This window comes from Rhopalosiphum maidis, chromosome 2 (genome assembly GCF_003676215.2).
Source record: "Rhopalosiphum maidis isolate BTI-1 chromosome 2, ASM367621v3, whole genome shotgun sequence".
Lineage (NCBI taxonomy): Eukaryota > Metazoa > Arthropoda > Insecta > Hemiptera > Aphididae > Rhopalosiphum > Rhopalosiphum maidis.
The window spans coordinates 2,269,305-2,283,721 of record NC_040878.1 but is presented as its reverse complement, the minus strand read 5'-3'; the positions used below and the strand labels follow the sequence as shown (position 1 = coordinate 2,283,721).

The 14,417-nt window shown below is 27.8% G+C and overlaps 1 protein-coding gene across 1 annotated transcript in view; it reads right to left on the bottom strand.

Annotated features, from left to right (window-relative positions):
- The window catches only part of LOC113551411 (rap guanine nucleotide exchange factor 4), a 191,562-nt gene extending 186,506 nt beyond the window's left edge, over window positions 1-5,056 (bottom strand). Inside the window, exon 1 of the mRNA XM_026953644.1 lies at window positions 4,569-5,056. Within this exon, the coding sequence (XP_026809445.1) occupies window positions 4,569-4,606 (38 nt within the window). The 5' untranslated portion in view covers window positions 4,607-5,056. The remainder of the gene's footprint in view (window positions 1-4,568) is intronic.
- Between the last annotated feature and the right edge of the window lie 9,361 nt (window positions 5,057-14,417).

The window sequence follows — 14,417 nt, the reverse complement described above, 5'->3', positions numbered from 1 at the left end:
CTCAATATTTCTTAAAAAAAAAGACAAATGAGACAAAAGAGAATATATTTTAAACAACAACCATAGGGAAAAAAATATATTCCAACTCTTTATAAATAATGAGATTCTTTTGTTCCAAATTTAAATTATGAAAAAGGTTCAACTAGACAGAATAAAATTTAAAAAAACAACAAATTTTCTAACTACAAAATATTATAATATTATAGGTACAATTTAAAAAATTATCTCATCAAATTAAACACACACATTAATTGATTTTTTTTTTACTTTTATTAAATATCTTTTATTTTTAATATTTAAAATATATTACTAGATAAGTAAGTAAATTCATTTGATGTAGTTAAAATGAAAACATTAATTTTCCATTTTAAAAAATGATAAAATTTTAGTAAATAGCAATTAGTATAATATCTATAAACTAAGTTTCCTCATGATTGAATTAAAAACGTACTCGTTAAAATTTGAAAATTTATATGCTTGAATAAAGAATTTGTTAATTAATATTTTCATGATATTTTAATACACTCTAAAATATATTGAATACTAATAATAATAATAATTTATCTGTATGACATCATTATGACAAATTGTTAATACATCTCATCATAAATATACAGTGAACATAAAATAATTATAAACTATATACAGTTTTAAAATACATATTCCCTATTGGTTTCATAAACTACAAATGTTATTTATTGTCGAAAGTTTAAATTTCTAGGCTGTTAAAAATTAAGAATTAAGTAATAAAATATTTGTATATAATTTTTGGTACTATATAAATATCTTCATACCCGTAACCCAAGTTTTTATAAATATTTTATAATTAATTATGAACATTACGCACCTCACACACATACACACTTATGCAATACCTATGTAATATATTATATTTTTAACACACATTACTCATTTATGATGAATTTAATGATTTTAAAATCATAAATTGTACATGTAAATTATACACTTTGAAATTTATTAAACTTTTATGATTGTAGGTATAGTATATAAAATAAACACAATAACTACAATAATTCAAACGTCTATATTTTGTTTTTAATTTTTATTTTTAAATTACATAATATTTAATGATACTTCATGACAAATTGTCGGGAATTTTTTCATTAAACCTAGGATTTTTAACCTATTTAACCTTTACAATTTAAAATCTTGAATTTTACGATAAATTAGTAAATAACACGTTATTTTGTAATTTTGACGTGTTTTTATTTGATATACAAACAAAATAAAATTTAAAAACATATGTAATAAATTAACCTGCAAAATATATACTATCCTAAAAAATCAATAAATTAATTGTTCTGTTAAAAATGTAATTTTAATCGTAAAAACAAAAAAAAAAAAATACTTGAACAAATCTTAGACGATGATACAATATGGAAAATCCGTGTAATTTGAAAAATTCAAGTTCTGTTAGAATAAACAAACAAGGATGAAAAAAGAAAAAGAAAAGAAAATATTACTTTATTTTTAAGAATATCCTAAGAATTGAAAAGGTGAAAAATGTCTGACATTAACTAGAGAAGAAATCAAATGAAACAGACAAAAAATACAATAACTAGCAATACGGAACAAAAGAGCACTTGAAAGAAATATTATTGATGAAAAATGTAAGAAAACTACTACAACAAATCAAAGAAAAATTACAGAAAATATGAATAAATCAATTGATTAATTTTTCAAAAATATTTAGTAACCCACTTATTAATGTATACGCACTTTGATAGCAACTGTACAAGATACAAATGATCTAAAGACAGTAAAATACATTAAATACTATATAAACCTATTATATAATATTATAATATACAATTCACATACCTATTACCTATCATAATATTATATAATTTATTATTTGTAAATTATGTTTTGTTTAAATATTATTAAAATGCCGTCTACATTTCGATAAATATTAAAATAAAAAGTGTATGTAAGTATATGTGTATGATTTCAACAATGCTTATTTTTAATTTTTTGAAAATGGTTAAACAAAAATAGATGTTAAATTAATCAATGAAATACATTGTACATTTTTTTTTTCAAATAACATTATTACCAAGACATTAAAAACTATTATAATCTCTCATTTTGAACAACTATAGAAAAAACAGTCTATAAGAATAATATTTCGAAATAAAAATTTACAACAAAAAATATGATAATGCATCATAATGAACATCAAAATAAAATTTTTTATATTATTATAATTATTAAGTTGTATCTACCTATATACAAACTTGACTCAATGAAGATCAACCCACTAGATTTTTCTCGTGCTCATGTTGCGTTTTGTAGTTATACACGGTTCCAGACACTACGACAGTATAATATGTAATCTTATAGATAAAACGTTAAACTTTGAACTAACCACTTCGTATAATAAAGTCCTTTACTCGATTATAAATCAAGTAAATAAACAAAAATAAATCAATTTTCATCAAGTTGAAGGATCCCCATTATTACATGGGTCGTATAATACACGGTTTTATATCCATTATATGAGTAACAATAGATTCCATATGTACAAATACAAGAAAAATTCTTTTGTTAGGCGTTTTGAAATTTAGTTATTGTCAATTTTCTTAAATCCACGGATTTAAAATAATCGTTTAATTAATAAATAAAAAACATAGTGAACAATTATTAATAAATAGAAATATATGTATTAATAAATTAATCATTGATATGATTTTAAAATATAAAAATGGTTAGCGATAAAAAAAATAAAAAAAGGGGAATTAAAATTAGTAGACGATACTCAAATTAGTTTAATACATTCAAATTACATTTTTTCGACACATTTGATGGCCAATTTTTCATTGAAGACTATGTCAATTAATTATAAAATCTTATTCGGAAAAATATAAGACATAAACAAGGACGTAACTTCCTTTAATATTTTTAATTTTCAAGAAATATGAATTATTTTTAGTTGGGTTCTTAACAGCGCAACGAAAAACGGGACGCAAAATCCAGAATAAAATATACCATATATTGATAAATTATACCAATTATTAATAGCATAAATTTTATTTACAATATGGGAAAAACAATTATACTAGAATAGCTACGCTATAGTACTTTATTATGGTGAATTGTGTACAAAAATATTACAATTTACAAGTGTTTACAAAATAATATATCATTTTATATAACACAAAGACACCAAGTGCCCGAGTGATATTTTAAGAACTGTTAATTGCCGATAATTTGTTTTTATTTTTATTTTATAGAAGCTTAAACTGTTGTTTATACCACCACCCCATCTTGGCACGCATGACAATTGTTAACACAATGATTTTCAAAATCGATTATTATTATTAACTCATAGCTGCAAGTTTAATTTAAAATTAGGATTCTAAATATTTTATTTTTATACTTTAAAGACCTTCATCAATTTATTCATATTTATAGGTGGTAGATAACTACTCCTATTTTAGTATTTAGTCTTTTTGTATCAGTCCACGAAAGGAAATATTTGTGAAAAAAGATTTAGTAAACTGAAAATTATTAAGAAATATCTAAGGTCTACAATGTCACAGGAAAAATTGACAAATATGAGTATTATATCGATTGACTGTGAATTGGCTTCAAAAATTAATTCTGAAAATATTATAGATGAATTTGCCACTAAAAAAGCACGAAAAGTGAAATTTTGAAATGTATAAAAGTACAATTATTTTTTAAATTATTATATAAGGTTATAATAAGTTTGGCAGTGTTTTTTTTTTCTTATTAAATATAATAATTATTATAATAGCTAATAAAAATAAAATAAAATAACAAATGTATAAATCTTTTATATGTGTAAGTACGTGGGCGAGGGAGAGGGGGTAAATAATTTTTACAAGGGCGGAAATATGTTAAATGGCCAGGAGCGTAAATTAACATGCTACGGGCTCTGGTTCTTAACTATTATAATAAAAATAAAAATGAATAATGAACGATAGGTTTTATTTCCATATACGTCTTATGATTATTCCATCGAATCATTCTACTAATACTACTAATTTCCCCCAACTTATTTTTCCTCGTAGGAGGGTTACACTTGTAAGTTGTAAGTCCCATACTCAGGCCTAAACCACCTGATAATTTTTCTTATTTAACAATACCGATTTTTTGTTAATTAGATATTTCAATCAAACCATATGCATGTACATAGAAGCGTAAACAGGTTTTTTTGTGGGGAGGGGAGCTAAATGCTTTTAACTTGAATTATTGAAAATCAAAAACGAAACAAAACAAAAATACTGATAACACATTTACGTTGATTTGCCGTTAACGTATATTTTACTGTTTTAAATTATTAAAATTTGTGAAACAATTTCCATATTTGAATTTATAAATATTTCAAAACTATATAAAAAAAATACGACCAACGGGGGAGGCCATAGCCCCTTTAGCCCCCCCCCCCGCGCGCTTGGCTACACCACTGCATGACATAACACAATATTATAGTTGTACACTTGTACACCTATTATACGCGTTATGACTTATAATCATCGTAGTACGCCATGACGTATGTAAGGTAGATGGGTGAAAAGTACCTTTTGTCGATGGCCGTGATCCATTCGGTAGCTGCCATTGGAATAACAACAGTAACAACTACGACGAAAAAATAAAAATAAAAAAAAAACCGTTTAATATATTTACGATATGCGGTTGGTATTCGCGCACTACACACGCGATCGAGTGACGCGTTCAATTACAGTATATCGGTCGGTAAATGCGATAAATCGAATACAAAACTAATAATATTGTCGTCGACTGAAACGTACACCACACTACGGGCAATATACGCACAAAATATAATACTATATATGTGTGTGGTGAATATGACCGGTAAGACTGCACCTGTACGACACGATCGCAATGACAATTATATCATATCATTTCACCGCGCCGGTTCCGGCGGTACCGATGACCGGTGACACGACGTGCACGACGACGACCGCGGCGGTGTACACATCGCGGCGCGCGTACTACTACGACTGTCGTCGACGCTACCGCGACGTGTCGGCCTCCGAGCCCTCGTCGTCGCGGAGGTATTATTCCGTGCGCCCTGCGCGCCGCACCGGCCGAGGGATTGCGCGGAAGTTTCTACTTGTTGAACGGCCGGCGGCGCGCCGCGTAACTGCACGTGCGACACGGCCGCGGCGGACGGTGCCCCCTCCCCACACCGGTCCCCTCACCGCCCGGCAGCCCGGTCGGCGCGGCGGAGAAAAGTGAAAACCCGATGAGTCGCCTTCCGAAAATCGCGAGCACTCGCCTTTAATCAACTATACTCGCTCGTTTATTCGGAGGACATAATATTCGAATTACAATAATATACTTTGCAGGCGGTTCCTCGTACTGAGACGACTTCCACTGAGGCGACAATGTCGTTATTCGGAAACTATGGAAGTTGTACATACGAAATGACGTAATGTGTACCTGCAGAAGTTCACAATCTTTTTCACGGAACACGTCAAAATATATCATATTATTATTGAACGCTTTGCGCGTATATTAATTGCGGACCGTATTCGCGTACCTACCTAAACAGTTTGAAAACTCTTGGCATAATATATTATGATATTAATGATTTGTTAAGTCCATAAATAAAACCTAAAAATAGAAGTCACGCGTGATCGCAGTCAAAAATATTTTAACTATACCTACTCGTATTAGAACTTTTATAGAATCACTACAATTAAAAATGTCTAAACTAATAATTTGTATAAAAAATAACGTAATATTAGTGCTGTAAAATTCATAGTTTATGCCGAAAAATGACAATATTATACACGGTGATCTGCAGTGATGTGTTTGGGGCGGGGGAGATTTCAAGGGAGAGCAATTGCACGGGATAGCACTTTCTGTTGCCATATATTTTGCATTTACCATTTTTATAACCGATTACAGATTTATCATAAATCTATAAGTATACATTTATACTTATTAAAAAACTGATTATTCTATTGAAATGATTTTGAACGATATAATCATATGATTGTATGAAGGACTATTGAAACGAGCCGCGTGGACAAGTAGACACTATTATATACAATAACGTGTAATTTTTACACAAAATGTAAAACTACTTTTCCACTTTTTTCATACATCAATTTTTATCACAAATATATTTTTTAATTTTTATAAAATATTAAATCAAATTTAGAGGAAGATAAAAGTTAATATTTAAAAAGCGGGGAAGTCATTATCTCAACTAAACTTCAAGACTATTGCCTCATTCAAATTTATTTTCAAAAATATTATTGCTTTATTGTCAATTAGATTGGTATAGACAGGGGTATATTAAAAGAAGACAGCTTGTCTCTCCAGGCTACCTGTTTTTTTTTTTTAAAGCGCATACAATAATTTTACAGTATAATTCGGAGTATATAGTATACCTTTATAATTATAGTGTCAAAGTCAACAAATTTATAGTTCAAGAACTTTAATATAAATAAAAAATGTTAAACAAATATTTGGATTGAGTTTTGATAATATCAATGAATAGTGGTAATATGACTGGTTTATATTACGACCACCCAGAAAATATTTGTTCGCCACACAGGTCGATTTAACAACCTTCACTTATTTCTCTTTGTAATAATAACATAATAATATACGGTGTTAAAGGCGTTAAACTGATGAATGCTTTATTATATACATAGGTGTAAATTATAAATATAGAACAGGCTTCGCCCCCCGCACCCCTTACATAAGCATTTTACAAAGTTATTGTAACGTTTATTATAGATAAATGATTAAATGATAATTTAATAGTTAATTCCATTTTCTTTATATCAATTAATAATTGTTCAAGAATAGTCTGATTGGAATGATTTTTCCAATGAACTACAATAATAGACACTAAATTTTACATCGCACGTCGCGTAAACCATTTCTAGAAATCTATTTTGTCATGGCGTATACGCGTATACATAACATGTTATCGTTGATTCAGAACCCAACTTAGACGGCGACTAGGGGGCTGCAGCCACTGGCCCCTGTTGATAATCTAATATTATAGTAGTACTGTGAAATTTTATGATATTATTGCTTTCGTTAGACATTAACTATATAAATTAGTCACGTTTTTTAGTGGAATTTAAAAGTATTTACATATTATAAAAGTATTAGAAATTTTGTTCACTCATGTTCACTGTCTTTTTTAAATTATATTAAACAAATATTAAAGACCTCTAAAATTATATTGCCCGGGCCCATATTTCCCAAATTTGGCTCTGATCGTTATCGTTATAAAATATTAACGTAGCTCAACCATTCTAATTTTATTATAGATTTACAATACAAAATTCATGCACGAACATTAAATGTAAATATGAAATTTATTTAAAAACTTAAAAAAAAAACAATAGAGGGGCTATACAAATGTTTGGAGGTACTAAGACCCCCCTCCCTTCCAATTTACGCTTATGGTCGTATCGGATCAATCGGAAAACACGTAATTACTTATTACCAATAATTTGTAAATGTATACGAATTGGATCAAAGATTGTTGGCGCCGTATGCCCATTTAACAATAGTATTCAACAAACCGGCCGTTTTAATCACTTGATAAAAAACACAAATATAACTTTGTAGACCCTATATAACTTATAAGTGTAGCTCACAAACAGAATGTAGAGTGGATGGAGAGAAAGAACTAATAACTACTAAATGAGGCAACTACAAAAACGAAGAAAGACTAAGAGAAACTTTTTTGATTCATATTTAGAGTTTAAACGTGGAAAAGTAAACTAAAAGGACGCTATCTGTTCACCAAAATGCTAAAACATATAACAGAATTTTGGCAACTTGCATGATTATATCTATGTAATCTACATATTAACATACTAAATGAATTAATATGTATACTATAAAATAAAGTTTACTTAATAATAATGCATTTATTTTTATCTTTTCAATGTCAAATAATTTGTCTAGAATTTACCTAAATAATTTTGTACCGAAAATACGAGAGAAATAAGTAAGTAGTAGATATGTTGGTGGTGGGGCTATATTTTCTGGACGGGCGTAAACTAAAACCGTATTTTTAATTATATCTATATACAAAAGTGTTGTATAAAAACTATAACTATATTATGTTTAAAATATTTTAAATATGCATGGATAATTTTGTTTTCAAAAATTATTTTAGATTATTCGTTAGTTATTATTTAAAATATTATAATCAAAATATTCTAAATTTTTTCTGAATTCAAAACTTACAAAGAATATTTGAGAAATTTAGTTAAATATATAATATAATGTGATTAATGAATGATATTGTTATACGTATAACAAACATTTATTGTATATTACCCATGATTTTAATTGTAATATTATAATAAACATAACCAGGGGCGGATCCAGACCAAGATAACAGGGGGGGGGGGCGATTTTTAGAGAGCACACATTAATTTTGATAAAGTATTTATTTAGGTACATACATATGTTACTTTCCACAGTCTCGTACAGAACAAAAAAAATATTTTTTATAGTAGATTATAGTAATAAAAAATATATCACTATAATTTTGTTACCCTTGAAGTATAATTACGTCAAAAATTAAAATCAGGAACTTAAACTATTTTTTTTGAAAGAACAGGGAGGGCGATCGCCCCAATCACCCCCCTCTGGATCCGTCACTGAACATAACAAGTGCATATTATTTATAATATTTTAGATTTAAAATTTGGAGTATATTCTATATTAATAACGTAGATAAATTATTTTTATTATTCTTTAAGTCTTGTATAACAGACATTTTACCATTTTGATGTACCACTTGGACACTTAGTACATTTATAATTTTTAGATAAGACGTACAAATTATAAATATAACATATTATGTTTTTATATTAAATTATAAAATACAAATTTTCGGAGCAATATATCATATCTTGTTTGTTGATTCTAAAGGCTTCACTAATTTGTTTAGTGGTGTATTCGTAATTTAGTATAAATTCCTAAGAAGTTATTATAATATAAATGTTATGAAATTGTTATCTCAGATTTAGTACTTGAATTGGAGGTGTGCCCCACGGACGGTGTCCATCGCTGTCCATTTTTTTTAGCGTTCCCCTTCTATTTATTTGGAACGGAACGCTGGAAACGCAACATTTGCCGTAGTGAGTTTATAAATCACCAGTTTTTCTGATGCAAAATATACATAGCTATGAAAAAAAAAATTGATAAATAATCAAATCGGTAGGCCGCGGCGGCAACATTATCTAGACCTTTTTTCTAAATGACTGCTGCGATACTGGGCCTGACTATTGTGAACATGACTTATTTATCACGTTTTATTATATAAATAGAAGATGATATCAAATCTATGAGTGTTTTTTTCAACACATTTTACGATTCACTTTGTAACAGCGATTGACCACGATTGAGTTAATTGCCCATGTTTTATAGGAAATATATAAGAGAATGTATTCATAATTAGGAGCTTATAAACAACAAACCTAACTAAATTAACGTGGATAAATGTATTTCAAAAAAAAAGTCTTGTATAATAAACAATTATTATACGTTACAATTTTACAACCATTAAAAAAAAATTAACACATTCATAATGTGTACAACTGTACAATGTTTCGAACAGATTCGTATGTCATTCAACGACGTCGCAGCCACCGAATAATCGGATCAGAATCGAATCGCACGCGTTGTCAAATCATTACAGTGGCACACGAGACGGGCAGCTCAAACAAGAACGATACACTCGTAACGCGGAACTCTGACGAGTCACTGGAACTGTGCCATCTGCTCACTAGATCCGACGTACGCGCGATTCGTCATTTCTGCGGAACGTACCCCTCCAGCTCTGCGCATATCGACAATGACGACAACGCACAGGGAAGCGGGGTTTTACGAATATACGTTTTGTTTGGGAAACATAATATACTTGAACACTTACGAATAATGTATTCCTACTAGTGGCTCTTCATTGCATAATACGGGAACAAAATAAATAAAATATGCGTTAACGCAAATATTTAATACAGATGTGTCGATCTGCAAAATTCGAACTAAAGAAATGTTGGAGCTCCGAATAGGTATGAATAAAATCACTATTTAATAATACGAATACAAGCAATATAATGTGTTGGCAACATAATATACTAAAAACCAAAAAGCCTTTGACAAAAAATATAGATACTACATAGATGCCTTCCATGATCGCGCAAGTCTGCCCGGGGTGGGTCTTGCTACGACGGAGGACAGACAGTGAATGTTAATGCTGGCCGTTTCGCCGGGCCTTTTATACCTGGTTCATTAGCGATAAAACAGGACCGGTCTCGTGTTCTATGACAGATAAGACAGATAACAAAGAAACCGTCGAAACCCCAATAGTGCAATCGCCGATGAACGCACAATTTAAATAAAAGTTATTTTAAGAATAAGATAATTATAATAACAATAAAAATAGTAATATTAATAATAATAAGATTAGGAATAAGAATAATAAGAATGATAATTAAAAAAAAAATCATAAGAATCTAGAACCTTCCCCAAGCTTCCCCGCACACCAAACGGAAAAATTCCACCTAGGACAAAATATCAAAGAATTATTTATTATGTACTATGCAAATCGAAAAATTTACAAATGTATTATATATGTTTATTTTACTAAATCAATAAATTATAACTGTTGCCTATATAAAATCCTACTATAAATATTATATTGAAAATATTATACAATATACAAATTACTAATGCAAATAAATACACTATTGATATTAAAATACAAAATTAAATAACACACATCAAAAAAACCTAACTAATATTTTTTATTCTAGTAAGATAGTTCACGAAATTAAAAAATGTAGAATATAATTTTTTGAAAAACTTTTATGTAACTATTTTAAACTGTAATCATTACGAATACCTCCAGCTGGCTGCTCTATAATTTAAAATTTTTATTTATGTACCTGTGTTACTCGTCTGTAAAGCTTCGATTAAAAGCCAAATTTGTGGATAATTAATTCGCACTAATGTTGGATCGCGGACGCCGATCGACGTACGAGATATTTATTCTATTTTTTTTCTTAAATTTACACGTATATAAATATATAATATACGTTTGATTCGAAGACCATTTGTCGGTGTGCAATACTGTTTTTTTAATTCAATAAATTGCATTTTATTGTATTTATATAGTTTTGTTGTTCTCGGTACCTTGCTTACCTTTACGTCATATGTCTTCATCCACGGGTTGTGCTGTATATCATAAAAGTGTTTCTCGACGACGTTTGTGTCGCACAGTACTGTATTCATGCATACGGGTGATGGGTGTATATGTAATAATACAATATGATAAGTTTTTTGTAGGTTGTATTGACGACTGACGAGTTAATAACATGTTATATATCTTTATAAATCGTAATTTAAATTATAATGTCATTCATGGATAATGTAATAAATAAATAAGTGTTTCTTTATTTTAAAATATTTTTTTATAATAAATTGAATGATTTTTTAGGTTTATAGGTGGCTGAAAGGGATTTGGGGGGCTTTGCCCCCCCACCACAATAATGTGACATTGAATTTTGTGTGGAACGCTTGTTCATCCAACATCCGCTGAATACCCCTTCTAGTTTATTTCCAAATCAAGCATTGCTTGGATTATAGGACATTAGGTAATTATGTTTATTATAATTTATTGTATATATCTAATTATATAAATTATCATTTATATTTTTTAACTGAAAAAATACCTAAATCAAGGTGAAAGATATATGGATCCAGGTTTGCGGCCTTGATTAAAAAATATAGTTCGCAATCTCCATATATTGATTATTATGAACCAATCATGTAACGTCGACACCACGATGAACATTATAATTAATGTTCCTTCTGTGCTCCGAGGGCAATAAAGTTATCATCTGATCATTGTTAATTGATAATAAAATATTTTTATATTTCTTTGTTGTATTTTTTTCCTACAATAATTATTAATATTAGGTATGTAAAAAATTCATTTTTATTTTAACATTTGGTATTTATAATATATTGGAGGGGTATTACATCACGTCACAAAAATAATTTATCTATAGTATATTGTATACTTAATAGAACTTATCAATTCTGAAATTGTATATTATTCTATACTAAACTAAATTAAATATTCAATCCAATTACTAAATCACTAATTAGAGAGAAAATCATTAAACTTGACAGTGATTTACAAATGAAAATGTTTATGAAAAAGGTTGACAAGTGGATTACATTGGTAATACATACCACATCGTGTATATTAGATATGTTTCCAGTGAATCACTGTTATGGGTTTGTTAAATTTGAATTCAATGATTGAATGATTTATCATTGTACAAGAAAAACGATTCTGACCGGAGACTATTGGGCATAGACCAACAAATTGCGTTCCTTACTTTTACGGTCAATATTTGAATTTATTGCGTTACTTTTTTCTACGGTCAATATACCAACCACGATTGCATTAAATTGTTTTACCGTCAGATATGAAAATTATATTGTTGTTCAATCTTATTCAATCAATGGCGTGCCCAGGGATTTTCGATGGGGGGGGAGATATATGTTATAAGAAAAGACTGGATTTAATTGCATTAAAACACACAACTCTTTAATTATACCAAAAAATATAAAAAAAATTGTATAATAAATTGCACTGTAAAAATACCAGTCATATAAAAAAACTTTAAATTTTTAATTATAATTAAATTAATTTTAAAAAAATTATTTTTTTCACTCTATTACTTTTTCGAATTAAAATGAATAATTAAATATATTTCCAAATTATGTTCATTAAATTGTATTACTTAAAATATATTTGTACAGAAAAAAATTACGTTCTACTTCTAAAATGTATATAATATTATAATAATAAATATAATTTATAAGCAATAACTTATTACTAATAATCAAAAGCAATGACTTATAACAAGTAACAACTCTAATATCTAATAATTTGTTTTCCGAAAGTCAGCAAAAAAAGTCAATGGGGGAGATATAACCCCTAACCCCCCTTCCATCCTCAGGGAACGCCATTGTATTCAATTGACATTGAATTATACATAAATGATCTGTGTACTGAAATGTTTGAAAACTAAAAACTTATTTACTAATCAATTGATTATGTACATTTATGTACATTTTATAACAGTATTAGGAACTTTATGAAATGTCACATTTACGTATACAACTATGAATTTAAGTGATAAACGAAAACAAAATAATAATAGGTACATTTATTGAATTTGCCTTATTCTATTTATTATAATAACTATTATTAATTTAACAATCATGATTAGGCAGTATGAAAAATACAATTATATCTTGTATCTTGTATCATGACACATTTTATATTAGTACCTATCTTGTATCTTATTTTTCCAAAAGTTACAAGATACTATTATTGTAAGCATTTTTTCTAAATAGTACCAAAAAAATGTTAATTATATTTGTAGGGCTCTCAAAACTTACAATAAATATAACAGAAAATTGTAATAATTTTTTTTTGTCTGTGTATTATAATTAATATTGTATTGTAAATAATTGTATGAAGGATACCTGAAAACTGAAATTTTTATGAAAAATTGTCCAGGTGCAATCGAGCTGAAATTATCGACGACGAAAAAAATGACCACACAATGCTATAATTTGTAAGATAATTTGAAAAACATAAAATTAAATTAAGGTATATGTCCGTATAATGGCGTATACCTATCTAGTCATACAGATAAGCACTAAACTAAAATTTTCATTCTCATAAAATATGAATTCGCTACCTAGGTATGAGTATAAAATTTATTCTAATAAAAACTAAAATGAAATATTTTTGTAATTTATCAACTTTGGTGTATTTATAATTTATAATATAGTTATTAGTTATATTAGTTATAAATGTATAATGTGTATTGAACTGTTGATTATTATTATTATTATTTTCTTTTAACTATTATTTATATTTATGATTTTATATGTATTTATGTATAGACAGTTTAGTGCATAGACGTTTAATAGTTAAAACAATTCAATTGGAAATATAAAAGTATATCATGTATCTTATATCTAGATACATTAAATGTATGTACTATGAATCATGTATCATGATACCTTTTTTTGAGTATTTTATCCAAACCTGTTAACATTAGCTGCTATTTAGTCAATCGGTCTTTATTATATTATTATTATTTATTATTTAATTATTAAAAAAATATGCATTTATATATACCATATTATATTAATAAATATAACTTAAAATGTAATAACACCTTTTTTATAAATACCGTAAAACAGTTAAAATAAGTCAAAAATTACATTACGTACAGTAATAAAATTAATAATACGAGTAATATAATGAAATGTACTTAAAAGTTTTAAATCCCATAAATATTTTTCTAAATAATAAAAAA